Source organism: Amphiura filiformis, chromosome 15 (assembly GCF_039555335.1).
Source record: "Amphiura filiformis chromosome 15, Afil_fr2py, whole genome shotgun sequence".
NCBI classification, from domain to species: Eukaryota; Metazoa; Echinodermata; class Ophiuroidea; order Amphilepidida; family Amphiuridae; genus Amphiura; species Amphiura filiformis.
In genome coordinates, this window is record NC_092642.1 from 57,195,642 (window position 1) to 57,212,936 (window position 17,295).

Genomic DNA, 17,295 nt, shown 5'->3' on the forward strand with positions numbered 1-17,295 from the left:
TGGTCAGCGATATCTCGAAAATACGGGTTTGATTCTCAGCCGCAAGAAAGGGACAAAGATATTTATTATATGAGTATATTATTGCGCACGTGGATGAGGGTAAGCACGCGGGGAAGAACGCGTGCACCGCCATCGGGACCCGCTGCTTTTGAAAACAATTCAGTATCGAAGTTACGTAATGTTACTATGTCAACGGGATCACGCGCTAGAGTAATGAACCACGATCGAAATGATCACCACATAAAGTATGGCACTCGAAGGCATACCAAAGTAGCGTGATCCGGTAACCAAGAGAATTACGTAACCACTTCGATGCTGAATTGTTCACACTTGTACATTATTTCGCAATAAAATAGTTTACATAAGATTTTATTTTGTTGATATTAATGAAATGAGAGAACGATTAAGTAGTTTGCACTTAATATAAAGACAACCTTGACAGGGGATGATGTTTACCTTGATCCAATATTTATTTAAAATGTTGTGAACATTTAAAGTCTGTCATGCATTAAGAAATGTTTGATACAATGTGATGTTTGATTTGTTCATGTTTCTAATTTAATGTTTTCTCATGTGGTTTTGTCGACAAAATTTTACGCACGCCTATCAAATAAATTCAATTTAAAAATATTAAGCTGATTTACTCATTTTGCGTTTCATAATTTTAACCAGGTGCGACTCGGTCAATTTCATGGCATTGATCAACATATGATATAACTCATCATAATATAATGCTTTGAACCCTGGTGCATCAAACGCCCTCATGTTAACCATATTTTTTGCTCCTAGTGTCAAACTGTGCCATCTAACTAGAAAATTATCCCCTCCAAATTTAAATTCAACCGGAGGTCGGGAAGGGGGTCCACCGTGAGCTTAAACTTAAAGTTCGGACAGAGGCAACCAGTAAAAGTCCGGCCGGCAGCTATTGTATTATACATACAGTGTACACACACATTAATAGCTGCCTTTAGTGAAAGGTTTTATAGTACTTCATATCTCAGACACACACCACTCTTCGCCATGCATACATTCTCCCAGCCACCTAACATAATATGAAATTTAAAATTATAAAAAGTGAGGGGCACAGACGGTACCTGCTTTCAGTAATAACCTTGTTATAAAACTTAAACCTTGCTCTCATTTTTTCTCTAATGTGTTAGCAACGCATATCCAAAATTTAACGAAATCCGTTAATAGGCCTACATGTAGTAACCTTTCCAAAGTGAAGTGAATTTAAAAAGGCATGGTGCTTGAATGTAGTAAAAAAATTCAAACAACTTGTAACAAATGTTTCCCTTTGGCTCATAATACAACGATTACTAAGAATCCTTAGACCTTTACCTTTAAGATACACTGTGAGGTTTCTTTCTAAAAGAGAAGCAATTCATTGGTAGAGCACCAGCGCAGTCACCTTCGGAGCCTTATTTCACCCTTATACAGATGAGCAATCCATTATAATGCCTCTTTGAAGGTGTCTTGTGAAGTATTTATTGAACTGCATATCTCCTTGTCTTGGGTAGGCATCAATCAAATCACTGAGGTCTCTGGACTTAGGACCAGACTCTGGTGGGTTAAACCGGTTATTTCACAATGTTGGTGCATTGAAAACTGCAATTGTATGAAGAAATTAATTCGTCTGTTATTTATATTGACATCCGTCATCAGTTATCGTCTAATTGCAAAAAGCAATTCTTGTTACGTCATGTTTAAAATTTTATGGAAAACATGATCTGAATCACACCGACAAATTGAGTGTCGAGTTCATCACGCAAGTGTCAAGTTCAACGTCAAGATCAGCGTCAAGTACAGTGCAGCGAATGGGTTCAAGTCGACAGCGGTGGATCTACTGGCCATGGATTCAGCGATTCAAGATTATGAACTCTAGGGTTAATTTTAAGGTGTAGTTTAAGGTGTAGAGTAAGATCTTTGCACTTTCTGAAACACATGGAACTTGACATTGTAAATGCCCAGTTTGGGAATTGTGCAAGGTCTTGGTCGATGTCTTTCAGAATTGTGTTAGTTTGTCATCCCTTTTCCTTGTCTGCTGTACGAGCTTCAGATGTTGTTTTTAAAAATAATTTTCTTCCCATCCAATCGTGTTTTGGAGTTTCAGATGAAAAGATGCAGTTAATTATTAGTCATGCAGTTACTTGATGAATGTTATGTCTGATGTTAAAGTTTATGTTAAAAAAGATATAATTATTTTTAAATCATATGTTGAATCAATTTAAATTGCTATTTTAAAAAGTTGTATTATTAAATTAGAATTGTCAGGCGCCAATTCAAGAAAGGCAGGGCGTGTGTTATGGCGCTATTTGCTTTCCATAGTTTCTAATTTAAATATATCGCTCCGCGGCTTCGTGTCATCAATTACCCTCGTCTATTATTCTGGGTAGTAGATGACAGCCAGCCGCTGCGAAGAAAGGACGTGAGAATATTTACTCATCTATAATATGTTGTGATCACTTTGTTGATGAGAAATTAAAGTTTATTTCTGAAGTTATATTTTGCTCTCCGTATGTTTCTGTTTGAGTCTTTCCCCGTCTCACTGGAAGATCCATTGGCCATGTATCTGGTTTAATTTATATTAACCAAATAACTGGGTAGTGGATTTTCACATCAGTTTTGAGTCATATCACTGATTTAACCGACCCTGTGAATTCGGGGGGGCACTCGCCAAAATGGGTGACGAGGATGTGCATTTTTCAACTCGTGTCTCACCGAATGACCCCCTTTCTTGTTTTACCCATTTACTTTCATTATTTTTCTTCAAATTTTAATCATTCGATTTATCAAAATATTTTGGCCTAAATTTTTATTTTCCCCAAACCCTGTATATAACCAGTTTTAAAAATGTTGTACCCAGCTGGGGTCTCGCCAAATGACCCAATTTTTTGAGTCAAGTCTCTCACCGGAAGACCCCTAGATTCAAACTGGTGTCTGCACATCCCCATCACATCCAAAGTCCAGCCCCCACCCCCTTCCCCGAAATTGCCTTATGTATTTCGTTTTTCAATGGACAATTACAAAGGCATTCCATCACTTAAGTAACAAAAAAAACCCAGCTAATATTGATACAAATAATACACAAAACAGCCTTTTGATATAGGCGGTAAGGCCCTATCATGATTCGCACCTCTTCACACACCCTTACAAATGATACACACAGCAGCCTTTGTGAATATAAGCCCTATCGTGGTTCGCAACTCTTCACACCCATACAAATAATCCACAAAGCAGCCTTTGTGGATATAGACCTTAGTATTGTGATTCTCATCTCAACTCTTCACACACATCCTATAAAAACAAAGAAATAGGATATGTCTGTTTTTGCTTTTCATTCGTTTATTTTTAGCACACATGACTATATCATTATCAACCTATGTTAAAGGCGCGTGGCCTCATCCCCCACTTAACACAAAATCAAAATACACATTTGGGTATATGAAAATAATTTTTGGGTTCTAGTCCAGAGGATTTTCATGAACTGATGAGGTGTTTTTGGTGTTGTTTTTTGTTTTTTTTCAATGTAAAATTACAGCCATAATGTACAATTTCCATCACATTTTAATTTTGTTATTCGGCAATGAAAGAAAAAATTTAATATTTGGTCAATTTTTGGAAAAAATGGCCCAAAACATGCATTTTTAGGATTTTTACCTATTTCGTATTGTGACAATCAAGCCAAAAGACTTGAACAAAGACTAATTTCAAGTTACGCATTCTAATTTTTGGAAAACACATTTTCCAATCTTTTTCATAATCAATTAGCAAAAATAACATCTGGGTCAGTCCATGTCGAAACAGATTGAGTGTACACCCACCCTCTTGGATTTTGCTCTCCTTTGGCTCAGGGGTACCTTTCATGGATCCCTAGGTGAGGTCACAAGAAAAAAATTCAATTTCCATTTCGTTTGCGAATGGCGGGCAATCAAAGTTTGCCGACCTCGACCAAAATTGTGAATTTAAGGGGTCCAAATGACAAAGTGCTCTCTTTGAGGGGCACTTTCTTCTTAATTGAATCAGTTGTGATCCTCTTTTTGAATGTGGTCACTCACTGGCTGTGTCTGAAATACCTAATGCCAAAAAAGATAGATTTCGGAATTTCGTTGGGATTTCAGAGGGGGTCAAAATCAGCACTTCGTACTGTTCAATCAAATTATCTTGATTTTGAAGGACCCATGATAATGTCACAGTGCACTTATAGGTCCTAATTATGTTCAGAATGGATTAACCATATGCCAATGTCTATGAGCAATTAAAAAAAAAGAGAAATTTCTAGACCCCTACAGAATTTTAGGCCACCCCTAAAGTGGTTCAGCCACAAATGGCACTTAAAGTCGGCAAATTTTGACCCCTAATAACTTTAGGTGTACACCAGATATGAATTTCTAGTCTTTTGCATCTGAAAGAATGTAGTTTAATGTTACTAGGAACATAAGATTTGTTTTGTATTTTTTGTGTTTTAGTATTAAGTTGACGCTTTCAAAAATAGTCATTTTTGCCTAACATACCATGCATACAGGATACGGTACAAAATGCCAATTTTAGTATGATATTTTTTATATTTTTGATCACTTTATAGCCATTTGTATTATTTATCCTGATATTTCAAGTTGCTCTTGAGTCAAATAATAAGAAAAACTACTTTCTAATCCTCTGTATGGATTTTTAAGGGGTCAAAATGCACTTCCTGGCAACGATGCACATGCAAAGTACAGGTTATGGGAGTCAAATTTCAGAATGCTCCCAATTATGTCAAGTAATATATCAAATTACTCGTATGGTCATGAGGATTCCAAAAATGTATAGTTTGTTATGTGTCAGACCTTTCAGGAGGGCGCTATGAAGAAAAATGTTCATAGGTCAATGACCTTTTTGAAAGTATCAAAACACAAAAAATACAAAACAAATCTTATGTTCCTAGTAACATTAGACTACATTCTTTCAGATGCAAAAGACTAGAAATTCATATCTGGTGTACACCTAAAGTTATTAGGTGTCAAAATTTGCTGATTTTAAGCGCCATTTGTGGCTGAACCACTTTAGGGGGGCCTAAAATTCTGTAGGGGGTCTAGAAATGTCTCTTTTTTTTAATTGCTCATAGACATTGGCACATGGTTAATCCATTCTGAACATAATTAGGACCTATAAGTGCACTGTGGCATTATCATGGGTCCTTCAAAATCAAAGATAATTTGATTGAACAGTATGAAGTGCTGATTTTGACCCCCTCTGAAATCCCAACGAAATTCCGAAATCAATCTTTTTGGCATTAGGCATTTCAGACACAGCCAGTGAGTGACCACATTCAAAAGAGGGTCACAACTGATTTAATTAAGAAGAAAATGCCTCTCAAAGAGAGCGCTTTGTCATTTGGACACCTTAAATTCCCAATTTTGGTCAAGGTCGCCAAACTTAGATGGCCCGCCATTCGGAAACGAAATTGAATTTGAATTTTTTTCTTGTGATCTCACCTAGGGGTCCATGAAAGGTACCCCTGAGCCAAAGGAGAGCATAATCCAAGAGGGTGGGTGTACACTCAGTCTGTTTTGACATGGACTGACCCATCTATACTAATAAAATAATGAGCTCTGTCTGTCTGTCTATCCGGCTATGCGTTTCGCTGCGCTTCAACGCATCGTTCCGATATTTCGGATATAGATAGGTATCGGGCATTCCACGTTTATGGGGTGGTTTGAAAGGTCATCGGATGTCAAGGTCAAAGGTCAAATTTTAAACTTTGTCCGATCGGGCCCAAATTTGGTGGGTGGAATCCTTGATACAAGGAGAATATAATGCGCGAAATAAAATTGAGGTCAACCGAGGTCAAAGGTCATTACGGAGGGGTCAAATCTCAAACTTTGTCCGATCGGGCTCAAATTTGGTGGGTGGAATCCTTGATACAAGGGGAATATATGCCCAAAATAAAATTGAGGTCAAGCGAGGTCAAAGGTCATTACGGAGGGGTCAAATCTCAAACTTTGTCCGATCGGGCTCAAATTTGGTGGGTGGAATCCTTGATACAAGGGGAATATATGCCCGAAATAAAATTGAGGTCAAGCGAGGTCAAAGGTCATTACGGAGAGGTCAAATTTCAAACTTTGTCCGATCGGGCTCAAACTTGGTACGTGGAATCCTTGATACGAGGGGAATATATGCACAAGATACAATTGAGGTCAACCGAGGTCAAATGTCATTATGGAGGGGTCAAATTTCAAACTTTGTCCGATCACGCCCAAACTTGGTAGATGGAATCCTTGATACGAGGGGAATACATGCCCGAAATAAAATTGAGGTCAACCGAGGTCAAAGGGTTCAAATTTCAAATTTTGTCCGATCGGGCTCAAACTTGGTGGATGTAATCCTTGGTGTCAGGGGAACACGTAAAACTTTAAATCGAGGTCATCCGAGGTCAAGGGTCATCCAGGAGCTAGATTTTAAACTTCATCTGATTTGACTTAAACTTGGTGAAAGTAATTCTCCATATCACGGGAGAACTATCACGGCGGCAGGTGCTCTTACAGCTACAGGTACACTAGTATAATATATATCTTACCCAATACTCAAGATTTTGAATGCTTAGACTTGTGACAAGTCTTACAATTTTGTGACTACAATTGTAAGAAAACATGCAAAATTGCATGTTTTTGGACCATTTTCCCTCAAATTTTCCCCCCATTTTCCCTCTTATTGCCAGTTAGAACTAACTAAAGGATTAGGATTTAGCTATGTTTCATTTGGTAAAACAAGAAAATATTTTTGTAATCCAAACATATTAATAGTGCTGTATTTTTCTGGAATGGGGAGTACACCCAGAAAACTGCTAAAACCCAGTGACAGCTCCCACCCCCACCCCATTTTAGGGGGGGGGGGAGCAATTACTGGGTTTTAGCGGTTCTTGAGGTATACTTTGTGGCCCTATAGTAGGGCTATCACCAAATGAGCAGCAATCATGTATAGGCCAATTAGATCATATGCGCATCAAAGGAGGGGGGCCATTGAGGCAAAGTGCTTTGAAGATTAAAATAAACAGAAAAAAATAAGTAAAATAGCAAGAATTTGGGATGCTTTTTCACTTAGAAAATATGAATGCCTTGATCAATTTTAGCAAATGAGATGTCAGCTAGCTTTCAAAAATGTCGCATATAACCATCTCTATCAGAGTATATTGCTATCCAGTGTCGACTGCTAGCGTGTATACATTAACTAGGGTTGCACGGCTTCAGATTTTTTAATCAACACTACATAGTCGCGACTGGTTTTGAGTAAAAACTCTTGTCAGTCTCAAAATGCACACATCAACACATGCAAGGTATGGTTAACTTGAATATTTTTAAAAATGAATGCCGCAGGCAGGCAATATATTATACAAAGATACAAGTAAAGGTATTAAAGCAGACATTACAAAACTTGCTTTTTCTTTTTCTGGTTCTTAATATTTACTCAATACATAGGTTTTTAGGAAACCCCACTCAGCCAGTTCACCACAGAGGCACTGACTTACACCTGTTACTTTGATGACAGACACAACACAATTTACATCCACATTTCAACCTTGACTAATTCCCTAAGGTACATGAACCAACAGTGGGATATCCGCTTGAACCCTAAGGGCCAGTTTTTCAAAGCATGGCTAGTCGTCAAACTTCCTATTATAGCCTGCAGGCCAGCCCTACCAATGTGGATCCATTTTATTGATTTATCTTTCTAGGCTATGTACGATGTGAAATTGTACGCACTGGTATACATGACGGTTTACGAAGCGTGACCACTAGTCATGCTTCGAGAAACCGGCCGTATCAGTCTTCTTTGTCAATTGTAATCAAGCTTAAAAGTTTAAATTTCAGGAACATTTATGGATGTGAGTCCATGTCAAATTAGCAAATCTTTGTGTATTATTAGCTTGATGTATCTTGAGGACACAATAGATAGTCCTCATTAGTCGACTATCAACATGTCATAGTCGGAAGTAGCGACTACCGCAAATAGTTGCCAATGTCGACTACCGCAAATAGTTGCAACTATGACTGTTTAGTCGTGCAACCTTAAAGTTACCAATGATTTCTAAATTCATCAGCCTCACTTGTAATGATCTCACTAATAGTAGCAAAGGGAAGTACAGGGTGTAACAATAAAATTTATACAATTTGGAAAATAGAATTACACAAGTATGCTGCTTATTTTTTGGTTTAATATATCAAGATAATTTCTTTAGCCACCAGACAAGCTTTGTTCCAATAAAATTGATAGTATAGAAGTGAAGAGATGGCCAATTATGCTACCTACAATCCGCGAAATTAATAGTTGGCACACTTGCACTAAACAATGGAAATGCATGCCCTATTAAAATTGGGGAGGCGAGGGAAACATGCATGCAATATATGTGAAGTACAGACTCCCCTATATCTCACCCTTCCCCACTCCCCATCATTCAATGTTGGAGGGTCTCACGGACCTGTTGACAACATGGCTTGGTCCAACATTTAATTGGGGGAGCGGGGGCAGAGATATACCAAAAGACAGGCAAACTGTGCCAACCTTTTTTTCCTGGATTGTAGTCTTAAAACCGCTTGGGCCACTTTTGTCTCAGTCTGTGTGTGACAAAATAAAGTTGAACCACGGATCAGTTGGTCGACTCTCTTATGATAATGGTAATTTTAAACAATGGGGTATTCGAAGTGGTAGAAATGATTACATTACAGAGTCCTTGACAACTAAACACTGATATTACAACCTCATTTACTAGGAATCATGGCTGAAGCTCCACAACATTTGTTATGTACTTATGAATGCAAAAACTGTTCTTAGTTTTACCAAGGATGATATCTCATTATCTCAGGAATACGAGAAATTTCTTTAAAATAATTTGAAAGAAATATCATGACTTCATTTATCGATTTTAAAGAAATTATATCATATTATTATTTAGTACATGTTAATTTATGAAGAAAAACCACTTTATAATACGTTTGTGTCAGTTTTTTGATGTTTAATGCACGCTAAGCGTAAAAGCTGTTTTACTCGTAGCGGTACAAACTTGATATACGCAAACATGGCAAAAGTGGCCCAACACGTTTTCTGGATGATTTAGGAAATTGGACATAGCTTTTGAACCCAATCTAGTAAAGAAACCAACTAAACGTCTTCTTTTAGCCAAGATATCATACTGATTGTATTGCATATAACATTTGTGCTATAACTCTGTTTGTTTTTTCCTCAGAAATCAAAATGTAATTGTATAAATTTTATTGTTACACCCTGTACTTTTATTGCATCTTCACTGTCTGAATCAGATTACTTCTACATTGCCATTTGAAGTCAAAGGATGTTCTGCTTTGGCAAGTCACTCATATTCCCTTCAACAGTCAATATGCAAGTGTCAAATTTTGGGCCACTTTTCCTTCCTCCGAGAATTCATTTTCGGGAACGGCCCATTAGTCCAAAGGGCCACAGTCTGAAAAGGGTTGATGTTCAGTTTGAGGACATTTAGGTTAGGATTAGGGATAAGCAGGTTAGTGTTTGGGATAGGGTTAGGATTAGAGGTTTGGTTAGCTTTTGGGTTATGGTTATAATTAGGGCTTAGGTTACAGATTATGGTGAAGTTTATAGTTAGGCCTAAAAAAATTGTTTGATTGGCATAACATTTATCAAAAATTAGGGTAGGTCGGGCCTCATTTACGGGTCGGTCGAATTACACCAATCAAGCAATTTTTTTAGGCCTTAGGGTTTATAAGTTATTGAGTTTGGGGACTAATGACCCTTCGGACTATCAATCTGAAACCTCAATTTCCACTACCTGTCTGCCTTCCATTTCTTAATATCATAAATAGAAAATATTCTTATGTTGTCTGTAAACCGTTATCCCCTCCCCCATTCTCTCTAATTCTCATACTCACTCCCATGCACACACACACACTCTCTCTCTCCCTCTCTTCTGTCCCTGATATATTAAATATATGCCATATCAATAATTGTGGCAGAAAACTAAACTATGTCATGACTCCTCATTGGAACCATATGGTGATGTTCTAGATGACCTGTGTGATTCTGAAAGGTGTGAGCTGACCTTGGTTTTCTTCGGACTTGTGAAGCTAGAAAAATAAAAATAAAATAAAAATAAAAAACAAATAAAAAAATAGAGATTATCATTACAGCATTTACTAGAAACTCTTATTTACTTCTTACTGCTGATTCCAGAAAAATACAGAACCAATTTTTTTGGATTAAAATAATATTTGTTTTATTTGTCAAATTAAATATGGCCAAATCCTAATCCTTTAGCTAGTTCTAACTGGCAAACAGTCCAATCTGAAAAAAAGGAAAATGGGCCAAAAACATGCAATTTTGTGTGTGTTTTACATTGTAGTCACAAATTTTTTGGCACAAGTCTGAAAATTCAAATATGCCTGAGATACACGCTCAAAGTGGGATGCAATACAACTTCTTCAATGATAAGTATTTCTATTGCAATTCTGACTCTCATTGTCAGATGACACACATGTAGCACTACAACTTGAAGAGTAGAGTGCAATTTTGGTGACATAAGTTTAGAAAAGTTCTATTGAAGGCTGAAATATGTCCATGCCCAGAGTGTGGATGTCATATTCAGCCTATGTGCAATTATGGGATGTTCAGCCAATGTACATGCCAACCACTTTCATCAAATAGTCCCCCCTCTAATAAACGCCTCACCACTTTTTCCTACCAAGATGTTGCAAAAATGACGATATTTCCATGCTATCTTGTGTAGTAAGCTTACCAAGTTGCCCACATGGTTGATAATAGCGTCAATAATTGGCGATAATCTGGATTGGAAACCCGGAAGTGAACCAGAAGTCAGTGTTTCTAGTTCATCATTTTTATTTAGCGTGAGTTTTAAGTTTACCTATTGATTTTAACGAGAATTATTGTTTTTAAATTGACCTTGAATAAACGCCCCCCTTGGGAAAATGTTACGCCCCCCGGGGCATTTATTTGACGAAATACGGTATCACCCAGTAAGGGAGCGGTCAATATTTATGCTTGCAACTAACCTGTCATGTCTTCTATTTGTGGAATGTCTTGTTAAAACAGGTGTACTATGTGTAGCCTGAATACTGTAATCCACCTCAGCTCTGCAATAAATCAAACGCATTCATTTGGTTTTAGACGTGGGGGTCAAAATATATTTGTAAAAACAGTGGCTTGTATTAAAGATATTGCAGATTTAAAAAGAAATACACATGCATGGTCTCTCTCAGGAAAGAATCACAAATACTCTCCCTCTTCCTTTCTAGTATGGTGAAGCTATATATTTAGGCCCCGGCAAAAAACACAATTTTTAAAGGCAAAAAACGAGATATGAAAAAAATAAAAAGCGAGATTTACCCCAAATTTGCTTTAAAAACCGAGATTTTCCCGGAAAATCGCCGCCAAAAATTGAAAAATTAAAAATTAAATAAAACAAAATACAACCCTCTGGGAGTCTAAGCAGTCCAATGTATGTAAACATGGCGCCCGACTCACGATCGAAGGACGAAAAACGTAAACAGAAATTCAATTATTTCCACCTCAATATGTTCGTTACATTATAAATCCTTTCTCAGTTTAATAAATTTAACAATAAACTACTATAATTTAGTATTCAATTACCTTGACATGACATATATTTAGAGACCAATTAAGCACTGAAACTACACACTGGGGAGTGCATTTAAGCTTACTTGATGACATGAATTGTCAACACGGCATGGAACTCAATGATTTTCGGAAGATTTTGTGGCATAAAACACCTTGTTTTATTGCTTGTAAAAGCGAGATAATTACTCAATAGCGAGAATTACGGCGAGAAAACCGTGATTGCGTTTTTTGCCGGGGCTTATATATATTCCTCTCAGCTCTTTTCACCTCCTTCATCTCTATGATTAAAAAAATGCATCATTCAAAGGGCATTACCCACAGGCCAAAGGCATAAACCCATATAAAGCCTCAGCACACTTAACAGGGATTCGCTAACCACTGTGGCCCAAGGCACACTGACACCATATTTAGGGATTCAATCATGTTTCACCGTTGTTCATCACCGTTTAACAACGATGCGGCCGTGTCGTCTGCGTGGTTTACTCATAATTTTAATATTGTATGTTATTTTTGCTAATTGGTTATGAAAAAGATTGGAGAATGTGTTTTCCAAAATTTGGAATGTATAGCTTGAAATTAGGCTTTGTTCCAGTCTTTGGGCTTGATTGTCACAGAATACGAAAAAGGTCGAAACACGCCCTAAAAATGCATGTTTTTGGCCCTTATTTCCAAAAATTGACCAAATATTAAAATTTTGCTTTCATTGCCAGTTAGGATTTAGCTATTCCAACTGGCAAAACAGGATATTTTTTTAATCCAAAATAATTAGTGCTGTATTTTTCTGGAATCAGGAGTAGCTATTGATCACCTCATATTTCTACTCACCTCAACGGGGCAAAGTCCTCTTTGTAGCTGCGTTCAGATTCATAGAGTGGCCTGGACCTGCTACCCAGTGATGAGACTGGAAGGAAATCAAGCTTATCAAAACCATTTCTACTGCTGTTGCCTCCCTGTAAAATAACCCAAAACAAACCTTAGTGATTTATAGTGCATTTATGCCAAAATCTCAAGGGCTCTGCACATTTTACAGATTGCAGCTGACTTTGTGGCCCAATCAGTCTATAAACCATTTAACAACAAGTCATGGACTTGCTGACTTTTGTGGCCCAATCAGTCTATAAACCATTTAACAACAAGTCATGGACTTGCTGACTTTTGTGGCCCAATCAGTCTATAAACCATTTAACAACAAGTCATGGACTTGCTGACTTTTGTGGCCCAATCAGTCTATAAACCATTTAACAACAAGTCATGGACTTGCAACTAAGAAGCAAATTATCAGAAACCTACTACATTAGCAGCCAGCCTCAGCTCCCAGATTTCGCATGGGCTACAACAGGAAAAGTAGCAGTCAGTTCTCTGTCCAGAAGAATTTCAAACTAACTCAATTTTCACAAGAGCAAGCAAACTAAGAACTGTACTGGGGCTACAACTTGTATCCTCACACACTGCTGTCTAGCACCTTATTATTGTCTAGCACCTCCTTATTGACTGCCATGTAAATGGATGCCAAGGTCAAGTTTAGTTTGAGGTAGTATGTCTGTGCCATAATATATGACCTTGGCAATCAATTTCATTCATTTTTTTCAAGCTTTTTCTTTGTTTGGCATATTTGTAATGTTTATACATGTTCCAACTTGTATCCAAGGCCAAAAAAAAAGTTTGTCTTTCAAGCCAAGAAAAGGTTAAACTGACAAAAAAATGAAGGAAGAATAAAAATGGATATAAACCTCTTTGATATAAATCAAAAGTTTTATCACTAGAATTAGATATTCAGTAACCAATTAAATCTACAAAATACCTGAACCAGCTAGAACTTTAATAACTTCAATAACTTCTTGTGAATAAAAAAAATTGTGAATAAATATAACAATATTAGAAACTTGCTGACCTCACTGTCCTCATATTCTCTCCTACAGGCTGCCTGTAACTCTTTCTTGAGTCTTGTGATATGTTGCTTATGTGAGTTGATTTCTGCTTCTAATGCTGATATTCTTGACAATGAAGTCTGTTGTAGTTCTACAAAGAGACTGACCAAGCCCTGGAATCAAATAAAAAAAAAATACTGTAAAACACTTTAATTTCATAGCAACTTAATTTTATTTATTTATTTATTACGATTCGGTCAGAGACCAGGTGTAACTCAATAGTGACTAGCACTAAATTAAAGGGTGGCCTAAATACACAAAAAACAAAATAAAAGTGACAGACAAAAAATGAAGAAACAAAGTGGATGAGAAAAATTAAATACAGACAAAACAAATGAGGTGGAGGAGATGGCTAGAACACATGGTCAATAATAGCAGATTTGAAGGCAGCCAGGGACGGACATTTGACAACAGAGTCAGGAAGGTAATTCCATAGGGTAGGCGACTAGGTGCATATGGAAAATATTATTTTTGAGACAGGGAAAGATGGGAAAACAATTTGGCGAATTAGCAAGAAGTCATCTTTTTATAGCAATTTAAATTCACGAATTTACATCATCTTGCTATGTAAAACCATTATAAATGAACTATTTACCGGCAATTTCATTTAGCGATTGAAGGCGCTAGCGAAATTAAGTTGTTTTACAGTAATTCAAAACTCAGGGTGCCTGAATGTTAGTTGTTATTCGGTGATTAAATACAGCTTAAAAGTAATGGAATATGAATGCAGATTATTATTAATTGTTGGAAAAATCAATTTGGTGCACTTAGACCTCAATTTTCAGCACAAAATGATGGACAAATTCATGGATAGTTTATTTTTTCTAGAATTCAAAACATTGGTTCAGCATCAGATGCATTTTTGCCGATTCCGATTTTTGTGCCAATGCAGCCAATATCGGCGGCGATACGATGGCCGATAAAAACATTGGCTATTGCTCTACTTGACATCACTTGCCACTCACCTTTGTTGCCATAATGTCAGGGCTTGTGCCGTCTAACCCACGTCTGTTACACAAGGAGAGAATCTACAAGAAATAAGATTACACTTGCATTATTTATTACTGATCCCTATTTCAAAATACTACTACTTATTGTTCAGAGTAGGAAAATATGAAAAGAAGGTCAAATACCCCTCAAATAAGAAAATATCATTTTTACGCTATATGTGAACTCTAACCACAGAGGTCGGTATACACAAGAGTCGCATAAGTTTACATGTTCACGTAACCTCCTTTAATTCATTTGCATAGAACTGGATACCAGGATCGTATTCTGATTCGTCGTTCACTCTAACCTGTTCTAATTAGCATACTTTTGGATACCTCTATGTTGTTTACATAGTGACGTCATCAGAGCTGGTCACTTCGTCAAACATCCGACGAACGAACGTTTGCAGTTTTCTTTATTTTACTGTTATATCGTGAAATACCATATAGCTGAGGTGTTAGTCCAATATGCATAGGAAAATATTTCTGGCGATGACCCATGTTCACATTGCCTAAATAAGCTGTATTTTCGCTGGAAAGGGGCCGGGACGAGTCGGCCATTTTGTTTGCAAAAGGCATGTTCTTCCCCCGCGTTACCCGGAAGTGGCAGCACCAGAACAAATGACGTCATTTCTGGATTTCAGCCGGAACGGTTACGTTCACTGCCGTGCATCAGTATAGGCATCAGCTTATCTAGGTTTTACTAAAGTAAAACATCTTTGACTCTAACTAACCTATTACTAACCTTACTAAACAATTGGGTGTTCTCGTTTTACTAGAAATGCAAGACTTGTGACACACAGTGTTGCCAAAACTTTTCAGCGCCAAGGCGCGGCGCATTGACTCGCCAGGCCGCAGTAAAGGATTCTCAAGTAGCCCAATTTTTAACCTTCCAAAAATAGCGCCCAATACCGGATATTTGGGCGGATTTCCCCGAATTTAGAACGCAAAACACCCAATTGGGCGGAAAAACACTTGACTTCAAAACTTCCGGTACTTACTGGGAAGTCACCGACCGATCAATAAATGGTCACAAAACCCATTGTGACTGCAATTTGGAGCTTCAGAGACTCAAAACCTTTATTAATCGCCGAAAATCGGCTAAATTGAAAGAAAAATACATCAAATTACTGCCGCGGCCTGAGACTGGCAAAAGTAGCCCAATTTTAGGCAAGTAGCGGCATGCTTTTTTGTGCGCCTAAGGCGCGGCGTTGGCATCACTGGTGACACATAAGAACTAAAAAAACAGTGCAGCAGGTCAGTTGCCTGAGGGATTCTGGTGGTTTCAGACACAATGTAGCAAAGTTGCAACAAATAAGTTCCAATATTAGATTTATTTCTTAAACTCTACACAAGAACTAGCTAGGGTTCCCACAGACTGTAAATGACCTTATCAGGGAATAGCAGATTTGACAGATAACACACTTCACATTGGTCTTCAAACACCACTTGTTGAGCACTATACAAACACTGGTGCATTGTTGCCATTTTCTCAGTCATTTGCACTCATTTGTACAAAGTTTGAATATGCAATCAGCAGAGCATATGCAGTCAGGGTCTTAGCTAGAAATTGAGGGTTGGCCATCATTTGAATAAAATTGCCTATCCTAATTTGACCTTCAAAACATTTACCAGATGTCTAAAGCCCATTGGGGGATCAAAGAGTTCAAATATGTACTAAAAAGGTCAATTAGCTTCTCAAAACATACAATTTATAATATAGCATCTGTCAAAGGCATTAATTTTGCCCGTCCAAAGAGCAAACTCCCCGTCTAAAATGACGACCAGACGGGTGGCTAGCTAAGACCCTGTATGCAGTACAATTTCTCGTGCGACGTACGCTATGGGTTGTTCCAGTATACGTAATGACAATGTAATTTTGGACAACCTGACTGTCTGGTAAAGAAACCTAGGATCCATAAATTCTCACTTGAAAGGAATTCTGTGGCTTTTCCATCACTTTTGACATATATGTCTGGAATTTTCATGACCATAATCAAAATACCATGATTTTTTACTTTTCACTGGAATTTTTATGGCCAAAATCAAGATGCCATAAATTTTACAACCATTTTGTACGTACCAAATTCAATGTGGGAATTCCTGAAGCTGAAAACTGCACAAGTTACTGAATTTGTATTACAAGCGTAACTGACCTGTGTGAGTGTTGTTTCAATGGTGTGGCTATCAACCCTGGCTATTAACTGTCTCTTAGTATCTTCTACTGCAGACTGCACACTTTGTAATATTACAGCAAATGACTCCTTATCCCTGTAAGAAGATCAAATAAATTCAACTTCACAACAAGGGGCATACATGGGGCCTTTTGTAATTGGGTCATTGTCGACATTACACAGAAACTTACCCAAACAAACTGCATCAATGATAACGTTGTCCTTGTGTCACTTCTTCCACACAATCAGTGCATTTCAAATTGTATCTACAATCTGAGACACTTTTAAGGCCTAATTGGAGGTGGTCCCGCTACTACCCCCATACAATGTTGTAACGCACAATGTGCTTATCTTCACAATATCTTCTCCAAACATTGATTGGATGGTATAGGGGAGGGGCTATATTGTAGACGAATATTGAAGCCACAATAATTCATAGTTTCCAGCGGCTCATGTAGTATGCGCATTATGGTAAGAAGAACATGAGAATTGGAGTAAATGTTCAAACACATTTTTTCTAAGACTGTAGTCTACAAGTACTGCACACAAGCAGTGATTTGTTCCAAATGCATTCCAGCAAAA

General features: G+C 37.5%; 1 protein-coding gene across 1 annotated transcript in view; it reads right to left on the reverse strand.

Moving 5' to 3' along the window:
- Positions 1–7,026: 7,026 nt before the first annotated feature.
- LOC140171866 (coiled-coil domain-containing protein 171-like) overlaps positions 7,027–17,295 on the reverse strand; it is a 53,735-nt gene continuing 43,466 nt past the window's right edge. Inside the window, exons 25-30 of the mRNA XM_072195204.1 lie at positions 16,696–16,810; positions 14,516–14,578; positions 13,514–13,663; positions 12,448–12,572; positions 11,037–11,117; positions 7,027–10,094 (exon numbers count right to left, since the gene is read on the reverse strand). Coding sequence (XP_072051305.1) covers positions 9,998–10,094; positions 11,037–11,117; positions 12,448–12,572; positions 13,514–13,663; positions 14,516–14,578; positions 16,696–16,810 — 631 coding nt within the window. The 3' untranslated portion in view covers positions 7,027–9,997. The remainder of the gene's footprint in view (positions 10,095–11,036; positions 11,118–12,447; positions 12,573–13,513; positions 13,664–14,515; positions 14,579–16,695; positions 16,811–17,295) is intronic.